At 40.9% G+C, this 13,631-nt stretch overlaps 1 protein-coding gene across 2 annotated transcripts in view; it reads right to left on the reverse strand.

Annotated features, from left to right (window-relative positions):
• EGF (epidermal growth factor) overlaps positions 1–13,631 on the reverse strand; it is a 98,814-nt gene that overhangs the window by 8,615 nt on the left and 76,568 nt on the right. For both annotated transcript variants that reach the window (XM_039542322.1, XM_039542321.1), the window contains 4 exons: positions 11,643–11,765; positions 10,083–10,233; positions 7,443–7,607; positions 3,081–3,183 (listed from right to left, as the gene is read on the reverse strand). In XM_039542322.1, the coding sequence (XP_039398256.1) occupies positions 3,081–3,183; positions 7,443–7,607; positions 10,083–10,233; positions 11,643–11,765 (542 nt within the window). The remainder of the gene's footprint in view (positions 1–3,080; positions 3,184–7,442; positions 7,608–10,082; positions 10,234–11,642; positions 11,766–13,631) is intronic.

Below are 13,631 nucleotides of genomic sequence, written 5' to 3' on the forward strand. Positions count from 1 at the left end.
CCTTTCAAATATCTGCAACATAATGCAAAGTAGAGCTAAACTTGCTGGATTACAGGTCTCAGAACAAACTAAACCCAGAATAGGCTCATCTAACTGTTTGCCAAGGATCCCACACCTCCTTAGTGAACCTGGCCTGGTTTATGATTGCAAAATACACGGCTTAATGCGGACTTAACAAAAACCTGGTGAAAACTGACAGCTTCAATTGAGTTTTTCTTTGGGTTTTGTGTTTATTTGAATCTGAAAGTCTATATGAAACTCAAGGCTGTGAACCCCCTTAGCGTGAAAGTGAAGGAATCGTTGGCATAAACCCCACATGCAGCAAACTGCCATGTTTTGCACAAGGCTAGTTGCAACCATTCTCCCTCAGCTGGAAGGATGGAGGCAGAGGCAGAGAGAGAGGACATTGGCCTAGGGGGCGGGAGTAACTGAACCGTTTTACCCAGGCAGTTCCAGTAACTGACGCCATGGCAATTGATTGCAGCTGGTGGGAAATGTTAGACCCCTTGCATGTACATATTTCACAGCTGGGGGAGTGCGGGTGGGCCCAAATAGGGACAAGGCATAGAAGCTGCCTTGCACCTGGCCCAGAGATCAGAGAGGAGATTCCATTCCCCAAAACCCTCTTTTAGCTACACAAACACTGATTACTGGACTATTTGCCAGGAAAGGGGTGAATTTCATTACCAGTTTACAGCTCTGGGTTGCATTATTAGCATTATTTATTACGAGCATTATCATAGCATATGATCCACCCACTATTTAAGGAATTCATTATTAAATAATATTATTAACCCTTTGCACTTTGGTAGCACCCAAAGACCCTAGCCAGGATTGGTGCCCTATTGTGCTGGGAGCAATACAGGCACAGATGAAGAGACAATCTCTGCCCCAGAAAGTAACTGCATTTTCTTCTTAAATAAAACCCACAAAGCTTATCCTTCTGAGTGAACAGTAGGAGTGGATTACTGTCCAGTGCTTTTCTTGGCAATGATGCTGTTCCCATCCCAAGTATGTGTGAAGATGCCACGGTACTTAATCCTCATGGCTACATCATCACTGAGCAAATCAAATGCATGATGCAAAAGTTATCTATTTCTAAGAGAAAGTAATAGCAGTGGGGCAGTGATTACTTGCTTAGCCGTTAACACGTCATTTGAAATGAGTCACTTTATTAAATATATATTTTACAACCCCCAGTAGAAGAATGTAGGTGGTGAAATTCATCACTGGAATTTATGTTAGGTAGGTCGGATTTGTTTTTATTGACTCAGTTCATTGTTTAGCTGTTTCATTACCCCCATACTCAATGCAAACGTCATCAGCAGTTGGTATTAACTGCAGGGACAAATGCTGGTGAGGGCCGTGCTGATCAGCCAGAGGTCTCCTAATACACAGATCCAAGCCAACAGGCTTTTCTCGATTCCAACAAATGTTTCTGATTTCCCAAACATCAGCTACTTTGCAAACGGTGTTTTTCTTCTCTGCACATGAACAAATGCCAGCACGGCTCAGATTCATCGCATTTGCTATCTGATACCTGCAGGAACAAAGTGCCGACTGGCTCAGCAACTGAAAAACGCGGGTAATAAAAGGTCCACAGGAGCACGAGGCCTCACCAGCTAAAGAATTATTTCATGCTGCAACCATGGTCAAGTCCATTCAACATGTCTTGCGTCTGTTTAACCACACATTTCAGTGGCCACCCACTTGCAAACACAACCAGATCTTCAATCCAGTCCATTTGCAAAATGTCATTTTACTGTTACTTAAAAAAAAAAGAAGAAAAAATCTTCAGAGCAGATACATATTACATGCTATTTAAAATCTTCCAGCCCCTCACACGTATTAATTTACAAACAAATCTGGCAAGGCCTGTAAACAGAATCTCTCTGGACTTGGAGACTTGGTGCAATAGTTTCAAGATAGGGAATTTTTATTCAAGATCAAATCTAGAATTAAATCTAATATCTCAATTATTTAAAAAAAAACATTTAGGGCATGAGTCTCTTTTACACTAAGGCCTGGTCTATACACAGGTTTTGTACTGGTATAACTATGTAGGTAAGGGATGGGATTTTTCTTTTTTAACTGAAATAGTGATACTGATACAACTTGTAGTGTGGACACAGTTATACTGCAATACAGCTACCTTATATTGGTCTAGCTTATTGCCTTTCCCCTACAAGAATAAACGATTCCACTATATAAGTGCTGAATCCACATTGCACAGAGGTGGGAGGCGAGTGGTAGGGAGGCAATGTACTGCTTTAATTATACTGGAAAGCTGGATAACGTGTGTGTGTAGAGAAGGCTTTAGGCCACTTTACACAACCCTGGCAGTGAAAAGGGGTTTTAAAGCAAATGTCAGTGTAGCCATATTTGCAAAGTGTGTAATTTAGCACCACCTTAAGGCTCTGTTACTGTGTCAGAGCAGAATAAACTAGCCTTAGTGTAAATGAAAATCAAGCTTATAATGTAGATTTTATGGGGCCAAATTATCTCGATTACACTGGTGCAACCCCAGTGACTTGGACACACTTGGACAAGTCTGAGCATGAGGAGAACTTGACCCTCTGCATCAAGAAAAAATGGTTAGAAGAATATTTTATATCCTCTCACCCCCAAGCTGCTATAATAGATTGGATGTTTGTCTTTACAAGGCTGCTTCTGATACAAAGGTATTTAACTGCATCAAACCCAAATATAAAGTTCGACATCTCGCCTAGCATGCGGAATACTTGACTTCCAAGAAAACTTTTACAGGGAGGGCATACTTTCCTGTGAAAATAACTCAGTGATATGCCATGTCATCACATTGCGATTTCCTTAATTTAGAACACAGTTCCAACTGTTGTGTTCAAAGCTAACAATAACACCGGCTAATGGTTGCAATACATTCAGGCAGCTGTGAACTTTGAGGGATAACAATGAGGTAAGATGAACTACGGTTCACAGCAAAGTATTTGATGACTCTAGCAGTTATTTAATATAGTTAAGATGAGAATTATTTGATGGATAATCTCAAGTGGATCCCTAATACCCTTTGATCCTTCCTACTTCCATATTAATATAGTTACCCGAGACTTATTGCTAGTAGGTGTCACGTTCTCACTGTCGGCACTGCTGCTGCTGGCATTTCTTATCGCTTCTGCATATGGATCCTTATAAAGGTTCTGACTTCTGCAACAGAACAAAAGCCCAGACAAATTAATTGTCATTGGGAGGAACAGATGCCATTTTACTTTTACGTTTTATTTTATTGTCAAAGGGTAATATTTTGCTAATATTGACAAATGAGTGGATGTATTTTGTTTTCTTTCATACAGACCAATTAGTACAATACTACTAATTACAGATGTGTGGTTAAAAAGTCCCGACTTGACAAAAGTGGAGTGGTTCCAACAGTGTAGGTACAGTAGTAAAATGTTTGCGACAATGTGCCTTCAGTATCACGTAGTTTATAAAAATAACAATTGTGATGAGGATTTGGGAGGGAATAGTAAACAAGTATAATATTGTTTATTACTGTAATATTTGTTTATTTACAAATTTGGCTTTTTTCGCCTTTATTAAAGGCCAGATACTCAGGATTACTCATGCACAAATGCTATGACAGTTTGTCCAGTCACTGTAATTGTTTGTGCAAGTCAGGGAAGTAAATATGCACACATTCTTACATGCTTATTTGAGCATATACAATTCTGAAAATCCAGCCCTACTTTTTATTCATTTTTTTCGTGAATGACATCAACAAAAGTTCAGAAAATCATATAGTAAATATTACTAATAATCTAGAGTACTCAAAATTCTAAGAACTAAAACATTTCCTGGAGTAAGTCTACCACAGATAGTTATATAAGAGGAAAACTGTTTAGTTCTGAAAAAAAGCCAACAATATTATTAAGAGGAGAAAAAAAGATACAAGTAATCAGATCTAAGTAGTCAATTTCACAATTCAAATGCACTATTTTAGCAGTTGAACAATTATCACTATAGTAAAGACTGAAAATTACTGTGACTCCCATTTTGGAAGAGCATCCCTATTGAGGAACAGAGTTTAAATACCTGCTTCATTTTAAGCAGGTGCTTAAGTGGTTTTCTGAATTGGGATCACAGGCAGAATACATTTACTAGAAAAAACACACAGCCTTTCTCCTGATAAACATTAACTAGAGTAGTGAATACTTTAGCTATCACCCAGCTCTCTCCTAAACTTAACTTGGGAGATGTCTCCAGATTAACTCTAGAGAATACTGAGTTGCTGCATTTGATAAGCTCTACTTTGAATGCCAATTACCAACTGATCTTTATTAGATTAAATGAAAATTTCCCTCTTTATTTCACCCTGTATTTCCATGTTAATTAGCTATTTGTATCAGGCCCATAACTGTCATATTTTGTCACATTTCTAAAAATTAAATACAGACCAAAAATTTTCTTCTGGTGGAGATAAGACAGACCCAACCTCACCATATATAGTAAGTAACTCCCCGGCCCTAGCTACTGACCCTAGAAACTACACATGAGACTAAGATGATGTGTCCTGCACTGCATCCTGCACCCTAAACCTAGGCTTTGATATATCACTGGAGAACGTTAATTCCAAAGCCAAGGACCCTTCCCCCCGAGTGACATACCCCAAGAGGTTCAAATGTAGAAAAATCCCCGACAGGGGACAGGATGGAGGAGAGAGAGTATTTCATGCAGCCACATGTGAACCACTTGGCACTCTACAGACAACTGTCCAAGGGAGCCAGTGCCTGACAGTTCCAGACCTGACTCAGGCCCACTGCAAACAACTCACACACAGGAACTCTGTGCTCACAACAGCCTAAAAGGATTGTTTGAATTCTACGGTTCGTTTTTTAAGCGTACAGAACACCACACGCTAGAACAACGCGGCAGCTTTGCAGGGGCGGCTCCAGGCCCCAGCACGCCAAGCGCATGCCTGGGGTGGCAAGCCACGGGGGGCGCTCTGCTGGTCGCCACGAGGGCGGCAGGCAGGTTGCCTTTGGTGGCTTGCCTGTGGAGGGTCCGCTGGTCCCGCGGCTTCGGGGGCCCTCCCGCAGGCATGCCGCCGAATCCGCGGGACCGGGGCCCTCCGGCGGGCGAGCCGCCGAATCCGCGGGACTGGGGACCTCCCGCAGGCAAGCCACCGAATCCACGGGACCAGGGACCTCCCGCAGGCGAGCCGCTGAATCCACGGGACCAGGGACCTCCCGCAGGCGAGCTGCCGAATCCGCGGGACCGGGGCCCTCCCGCAGGCAAGCCGCCGAAGGCAGCCTGCCTGCCGTGCTTGGGGCGGCAAAATACCTAGAGCTGCCCCTGCAGGTTTGAGGATCTCCATATGTAACTTTGAGAACAATTTGAAGAGACAGTGACACTAGTTGACGGAGCGTGGTCTAGGAACCAGGAACTTCTCAATGCTAATCCCAGCTGTGCCACTGACATGCCCTGTGACCTTCGGCAAGTCACCTTTCTTCATCTGTAAAATAGGGATATTAATACCTCCCTGCCTCACAGAAGTGACATGAGGCTTATCCAGCTACAGCACTATAAAAATGTAAGGTGCTAAATATTATTAACAATAATTCTGTTGTATTTGACCATATCCACTAAACACATTGACACAGTGCATCAGTCCCTTTGCTTTCTAGATTATACATTTTGGAAGTGAATAAATGTAGTTTGCCTTAGATTCTTGCAATTACAAAGAGATATGAGTTTGTGTTTTATGGGGGGAGAGTGGGAGTGTTACCAATCTGTTTATGGAATGTAATCAATATGTTTCAAAATATACTCAGCTATGAGAAAAGACGAAACACCAATTTCAATCCAAATATTGGTTTCCAGGCTCCACTTAAAAAGGGATTTTAGATCAGTAGTTTCATTTTGATCTAGTTGGGCTAGTAATAGCTGTAGTACAAAGCCAGTCAAGCATGTAACTGAAAACTTGCTGTTGAAGTAAACAGTTACATTGAGCATAACCATTTGGTAAAGAAGAAAAGTAAATCAGGGCAAAATGACAAAGATTTTGTTTTTAACAGAATGCAGCTAAGAAAGAAAAGGAAAAAAAGGGAAAAAAATATAGTGTATCAGTGACTATCCCTGCACCTTAAAGCCAGCTGTATCTTTCACTTTGTTAAAATGACAGTTTCAATTAAAGAGACAAAGAGTCTAAAGAAACCCTAACTCTGTGTATTTATTCTATATACATAATTCAGCTGACTTGGCTTTGAATCCCAAATCATGAAAACAGGCCAACCTGCAATTAGGTTTAAATCCAGGGCTATAAAATCAGTCAATAGAACATAAGAAATATGGCAGCACTTCCAGTTCTTTGGTCTACTATACTATGAATAATTAAATAAGAAAAAAATTACATTAACTTCAGTGGCTATTTGTGTCTAATGGACTCTGATCTTAAAAACACACACACATACATACACACACACACACACACAAGTAGGCAGGTTTATTTCCTTCTTTTTGATCTATGCAGGAGGAGGGTGTCTTGATTTGACTGCTGGGTATTTTTCTCAAAGTACAAACGACAAGATGGTACTATAGCCTCTGAGAACAGTTGGGTGATGAGGTCCTTAAATACAGATACAGGTATTTGCATGAGAATTCCCTTTCCTAGAGTTTGATCCTGCTTTCTCAGCTCTCAGTAAGACACGGGCAAGTTGAGGGTTGCAATATAATGCAAGATTGAGACCTTCTGTCATCTATAGGCACAGTGTATTTATAAATAACATATTGATTATAGGGCATTTTTCCACCAAAAGGTAGCCCATCCCTGCACAATCCCCAAGAGTCATTAGAGATTGATGGAAGAACTTTCCCAGCAAAGACACCATAGACTCACACCCTGCTGCTGCTTCTAATACCTGGCAAGCTGCTGCTTCCACATGCTCTGCTACATGTACCATTGCACAGCCTTGGTGATAGATGGAGAACACACCCAATCTTCCCATGCCAAGAAAATTCTCAGGAACAACCCCCCAGAAACCTAATGGGATTGCTATCACAGAAGAGGCAAAGCCCTACCAATTGCTTTGCAGCTCTGGGCTACCAAAGAGAAACCCTAGGAAAAAAATATGCGTTATAGGGCATGCGTCTGAACTCCCACATCAATACAAATTATGGATCCTTTTCAAACCTAATAGGGTCTATTCTCCTTCTCCCTCGACACATGTAACTCTCATTAATGTCAATGTGTGTATTGCAAGCAAGGAAGAGGAGCTCAGATGCCTAAGGATTGTGAATAATTCATAGGATAAATTACCGAAAAGAAAAAAATAGCAAAATACATGTGGGGCCAGATCCTCAGCTGCTGTAAACTGGCATAGCCCCTATACTTTTATAACCATTAGTTATATGCAAAAACTTCTTGGTATCTAGGACTTGTGTTGTAAGTTTGTGATTGAAAGTTTTACCTGTAACAGTAAGCAGCAAGAGATCCCAGGAGGAGCAGCAGGATCAGCACAACTATACAAACTGCAATTGTGATGTTCCTCTTCTTTATTTGCTCCACATGCTGCTGTTCCCACCATTCCAAGTCGCTGAACTGACAGCGCTCCCCCACGTAACCAGTCACACAGCTATCAAAAAGCAAATGAGCACACATGGTAACCAATGATGGAAAAGAAAAATGTCACTCTTTTAATCACCTTTCGTGTTGCTTCATCAAGTGCAACCCTTGTGGAAGAGTCTTGTAAAGTTTAACAGGGATTAAATAAACCAATAGGTTTTTGTAGAAATTTCTCTAGACACCATTTAATAGCAAAATGTTATTTATAGAAACATCCTATAGAATTTTATAATAGGGATCTAATTCCTTATTCAATTCTATGAGATGGTTAAAAAAATTATAAACAATTATTTTCTATTAAATTATATAGGCATTTTCCATAAGGGAATGTTCCTCTAAGATTTTCAAAGTAGCATCTTCCAACAGGTACATTTCAATTCTTTCCCTATAAAAGACAGTTTGAAAATGAGATCTTGCTGAATAATTTGGTTTTATTTTCAAACTTTTGTTGTTGTTGTTGTTGTTAAAAGCAATGGGGGAAGAGGAAGAAGGGGTATTACAAAAGCTTCTATGGATAGAAATATCTTCAGGATCTTTTTAAATTTTAAATAAACAGTTGCTGCTTTTAAAAAAAAAATCACACTTCAGTGTTGTGAACCCAGAGACACACAAAAAAGTTCATGAAATTGACTATAAACTGAAAACTAAAAGCGAATCTTGCCAATCTCGTTTCATTATCCAAGCTGAGTGAAATACAAAATGGGAACAATGCAACATAAACAGCAAAAAGTAAACTAGATTCTTAAAATTCTTTCAGGGTTAATAATGTGGACCCAAATACTACTCAACAAACTGCTCTTACTGAAGTCAACAGAACCACCCACGAGTAAAGCAAGTAGGATGTGGCCTATAGCACCCTTCGCTGATGATCTCAAATGCTATGCAAACATTAATTACTAAATTAAGACCATGAACCTTGTTTCTGTCACTAGGTATGACAAATACTCAGTAGATCTAGAATGTTGCTAATAGGTTTATGATGTAAAACCACAATAAATTCCATACAAGCCAACTGGATCACTCTCTAATATGAGCATTTGAATCAAATTAAAATAAATTATGTTTGGTATGTGCAATTCATCACTAAACACATAGTTCCCCCCTCCCCCCCCAACTACATGCTTGCATTTAATGTGAATTATACAGTCTAGATGAGGGAATACTGCCATCTAGTGTGCAAATATAAAAATAATCATTAAAAAGGGAGCCCTCTGACATATAGTATATAGTTTTAAATGCAAATAATCTGTGTACGGCAGTAGGGCCCACATGAAAATTTAGTGTACATCAGGCTAGTGCAAGGTAGATCTACACCCCAGCTTGCCACAAACTAAGTGTTTGCATAGACGCCCCCCCCAAGAGATCCCTGCCTTCTTGGGCTTGGGAAAGAATTCAGATGAGGTCTGATATGCAAACCATTTCTGTTGTTTTATTACCATTTTCTTTTTCTTTTTTTTAAATGAACCTTGTTTTTAAGAGGCCTGTTGTATTTGATAATTTCACACAGACAGCCCCAAAAGAGACAAAAAATCCCCCAAACTCTAAGTGGAGGTGCTGAAGGCTGGTATTGGTCTGAAAGGGCATGGATGGAGGTGTCCTCTCCCATCACAGAGCACCACAGATGGCTGCAGCAAACCAACCCAGGGGAGAAGCCGAAAGGCCAAGGAGGACACGTGAGTTGGCAGGGGTGTGGATAACTAAGTATTATTATTGAAAAATGCATACAAAAATATAAATACATATGTAGGAGGAGAAATGAAAAGCAACGGTGATGCTGTGGGCACCCTGGTTTGGCCAGTTACCCTACAACGGCTATGTCTACACTGCACCTCTAGCGGCGGCATGTGGGGTAGGTGTAGCTATGTGCTGCAGAAAAAAGCAGGCTGCATTCACATTGTGGCATGTAGCTACATGTGTCAGTGACAGGCTGTGGCCGGGGGAGGGCAGCAGGGAAAGGCTCAGCAGTGGGGAAGTGATGGAGCCTCTTTCTGTTGCTGTTGTCTCTCCTTGCGGCTGGGAAAGATTCCAGCATTGAAGAGGCAACAGCAGTGTAGCTGGGGGAGGCACCGCTTGGGTGAGTAGGGTTCATACCCACAGGGGTCGGGTTTTTCCTTATTCTACTCAACTCATTGTCTTCACTGCCATGTATATCTATGCTATAGGGGGCAGGGAGTGTATGTACTCCACATGCCACCAGCAGGAGTGTGCAGTGTCGACGTACCTCTAGACTCTGAAGCCAATATATGCAAAAGAATCAAGCACTCAAGGAAGAAATCAAATGCTACTGTTCACTGTGTTCCCAAACATTGCAGTTAACATCACTTATATCAACTGAATATAAAGGGCAGGCTCTGCTGACAGTTGTAGGAAGTACACAAAACATATATGGCAAAATACTTCATTGTTTGTCTTGAGGGGAAATGCCCATCACAGTATCTCTAGGGTGGCATACATCGGCACAGATGAGACAAAGGTCTATACTTACGTGCACGCATAGTCTTGTAGAATTGAAACATAAATACAAACTCCACCATGAAGACAGTAGGCCTCGTATGAAAGAGGGCAGCCCATAAAACCATCTTGTTCAGAGGAAACGTTGTCACCACTAGTGCTCGTGGTAGAAGGCATGGCAGATTCTGAAATACAGTATTTCACACGCATGCACATCTTAGTTGTTGGCTAACCTGGCAAAATCGCTTGGTACAGAGCTTCAGCATTTCCAGGCAAGATAATAAGTAAGATTCTTTAACCCCAATAAACAGATTGTGATTTGCCCATCTGCACATGGTTAAGGTTGAACTACAATACATACCAGTGCTTTCTTTGTTTCTACAGTTTATGATGCTCTTCTTCTATTACCACCACACAACAACCAGAGCAAACTTAAGCTTTGGATTTTTAAAACATTATCTATTTCCATAGCTGAATTAGGCATAAAGTCATATTATTTAATGTCACCATTTCTCAATTACAGCTAAAACGGCTGAAAAATCAAATCCTTGAAAAGAGGGGATGAGAATCTGATGGTCACTTTCATTCTCATAATTTCCTTCATTTTTCTGCACAGATGGGTCTCGGAGAATTTTGCAGAATGTTTTCTGTCACTGGACTGTATACCAGCAAGAGGAAAATTCACCCCTAGGTAGAGGACCAGCACAGTGACTATGCTTCACTTAAAGCCACATTTTCAAAGGAGATCAGCTCCCATTTAGGCACATCAATGAAGCTCAGCTCCTGTTATGACACTGATGGCCAGATTTTCAAAAGTGTTTAGCAGCCAACACACCCATCTTTGCTGAAAATCTGGCCACTTATTTTGGTGACTGAGCTGAGCACTCTTGAAAATCTGTTCTTTATACTCTAGTTGAGGACTTAAGTAGGACTTAAATAATAATAATACCTAGCTCTTATACAACACTTTCCCCCAATAGATCTCAAAGCACTTTACAAAGAAGGTCAGTATTATTATCCCCATTTTACAATGAGGAAACAAAGGCACAGGGAGGTGAAGTGACTTGCCTAAGTGGCAGAGCCTGGACTAGAACCCAATCCCCTCGAGACCCAGCTAGTGCTGTATCCCCTGAGCCACAACACTTTGTGCTGCCCTTTGCAGAGAGGCTGAACCCCTGGAGAACCTGAAAAATGACTTGGTGTAGTGTGTCTTTGGTTATCTCATAAGAGGGACATGGTATTACCCCAACAGAGAACTATATCTGCTCTTATGGAAGACAGTGGTTATTAACTATAAGCTATTACATTTAGAACTTAGAGCTGGCCTTGAATGTTGATGCTTCCAACAAATGGAATCAAATACTCACCATTCCCAGCTTTGTAAAACGAAAATCTGGTCTCCTCGGCCCACTTCTTGGGGAGGTGCGATTTAGAAAACAGCAGCATCCAGAACCAATTTAATTGGATTCACAGGCTGCCTGACATATCATTATTCAGCACTTTCTGAATTTCCCAGGATGATTCATCTATCTGAGAACTCAACCTTCCTTACTTAGGGACCAGGTTATTTGGCTTATTCACTAACTTTACTCACCAGTACAGTTGTCCCCAGTTCTGGATAGACCGCTAATGCAAGTGCAAGTGTAGTTTCCTTCAGTATTGGTGCAGACAGTGTTTTCTCCACATGTGTGTGTCCCCAGCTTGCATTCATCGATATCTGTCACCCAAACAGTCTGCAGTTAGAAGAATGAATGAATGCCTCTGAGTGTCAGTCTATACAGGCCGCAATGGGCTCAGCACTACTGGCACTGGGACAAATGCTGCAGAGCTTCCTTCCACAGAAAATTCTTGGCAGCAAGTGGGATGAAAGAGCAAGAAAGTGTGCTCTCTGTGGAAGGAGGACAGGTAGGCTTATCCATCCCTGCACCTCAGAGGACAGCAGTGTTGAGAGGAGGACAGTAGATCCTCCACTGGAAAGAGAAGGCAGAAGCTTCACCCATAAAATTAAAGGGCAGGGAGAGCACAAGATATGCATGGGAAGGCCTGGCCTACACAAGACATTTTCTCTTAATATTTCCCATCACTGCTGGCACTGGCACAGGTCCACCAGGGGAGTAGTAGAAGTTGGAGTTCACCTTCTGTGAACAGGTGTAGCCTAGAGGTTAGTTAAGTTAAGGCAGTAATGCAATGAGTTTGCAAGCCGAAGGCCTGTAGGACAATTCCTAAGTTAAACAAGTTATAAGGCTCAAAAGCCTGAGCATAAACAGCTAACCAAGAGTAAGCCTAGAACATAAGCTATCAAGATAAAATACTGTAATGACTAAACTGCTGACAGGCAACTACGAGATGCTTGTTTATACCAGCTTGGGATATTTTAAAATGAGGAACATCAGCAGATGTCCAACCACAAGAATACCATGATAACTAATTAATGTATATGTTAATAGGGTTGAGGTTAACGAACTAATAACCTATGGGAGGACACCGCAACATTAGTAGGGAGAGGAGATACAAATAAGGAAAAGGGGATGAAACTCCTACTGAATATGCATTAGACATAGTGGCATCAGCATAACACATCATAAAAGTTGAATCCCGGCCTGCGTGCCTTGGAAGATGTAACTCTTGGGAGAAGTCAGAATGACGACCACTGGTGATGATGACAAGGAGGAGGAGGAGGAGGAAGACAATGACTAATGTTTCAGGTTGTTATGCAAGGGATAGTGAGAGTATATGGATGCACAGATGCTCATTCTGGGTTATCGCTATCTACTTTGCTGGATTGGTGTGTTTGTAACTTTACTAACTGTGTTAATACAACTATTACAAATACAGAAGATTTTTCCTAAGTGTGAGTGTTGCAACTGTGCATGTCAGGGGTCCCAGCTGAACAGTAATTTTAATAATACTTGACCAGATCTTGGGATGAGAACCTTCCAAACCTCAGTGTTAACTGGAAATTCTTAAGTAATCAATATAATTAGCACACAATCAATAGATCAGGCAACACAGGTTAGACCAGAAGATGGTTAAGAAGCCAGCAGCTACTGCTTCCAGCAGTGCTAAAAACAAGGACACATTTAAAAAAAAAATTCTTGTGGTCTAAAGGTTTAGTTACGTCATATAAATTTCAGATAAACTCTGGAAAGATCAGGTAAACTGAGCCTTTTGCGGTTCACTCAACCCTATTTTGCCAGACTAAAACTGAGATAAAGGATTGAATACTGCAGTCCCAATTCATATCAAATTCTCAGGAGTTTTGCCTGAGAATGTGGCCCAAAATATCCTGGAGAACTCAGAGTGGTGTTTTAAACAAAATTAAAACAAAATATTCTGAATTATGTGAGTGCAAAAAAAAATACAGGTGTGTTCTGTATTCTCCCTTGACATACTGGCAGATTTCTGATTATTGTTACATGACAAGTTATGCATGCATTAAACCCAGAATATGGTATCCATTTGAAGACACTCCTTTCTGTCTCTTCATAAGGTTACAGAATTCAAGATCAGCTTCAGTTTTATTTATCCACGTCAGGATCTCATTACTTATGAAATTTTGAAAAAAATAGCTGAGGTACTGTGG

The sequence above is a fragment of the Mauremys reevesii genome, linkage group 5 (genome assembly GCF_016161935.1).
Source record: "Mauremys reevesii isolate NIE-2019 linkage group 5, ASM1616193v1, whole genome shotgun sequence".
Classification (NCBI taxonomy): Eukaryota; Metazoa; Chordata; order Testudines; family Geoemydidae; genus Mauremys; species Mauremys reevesii.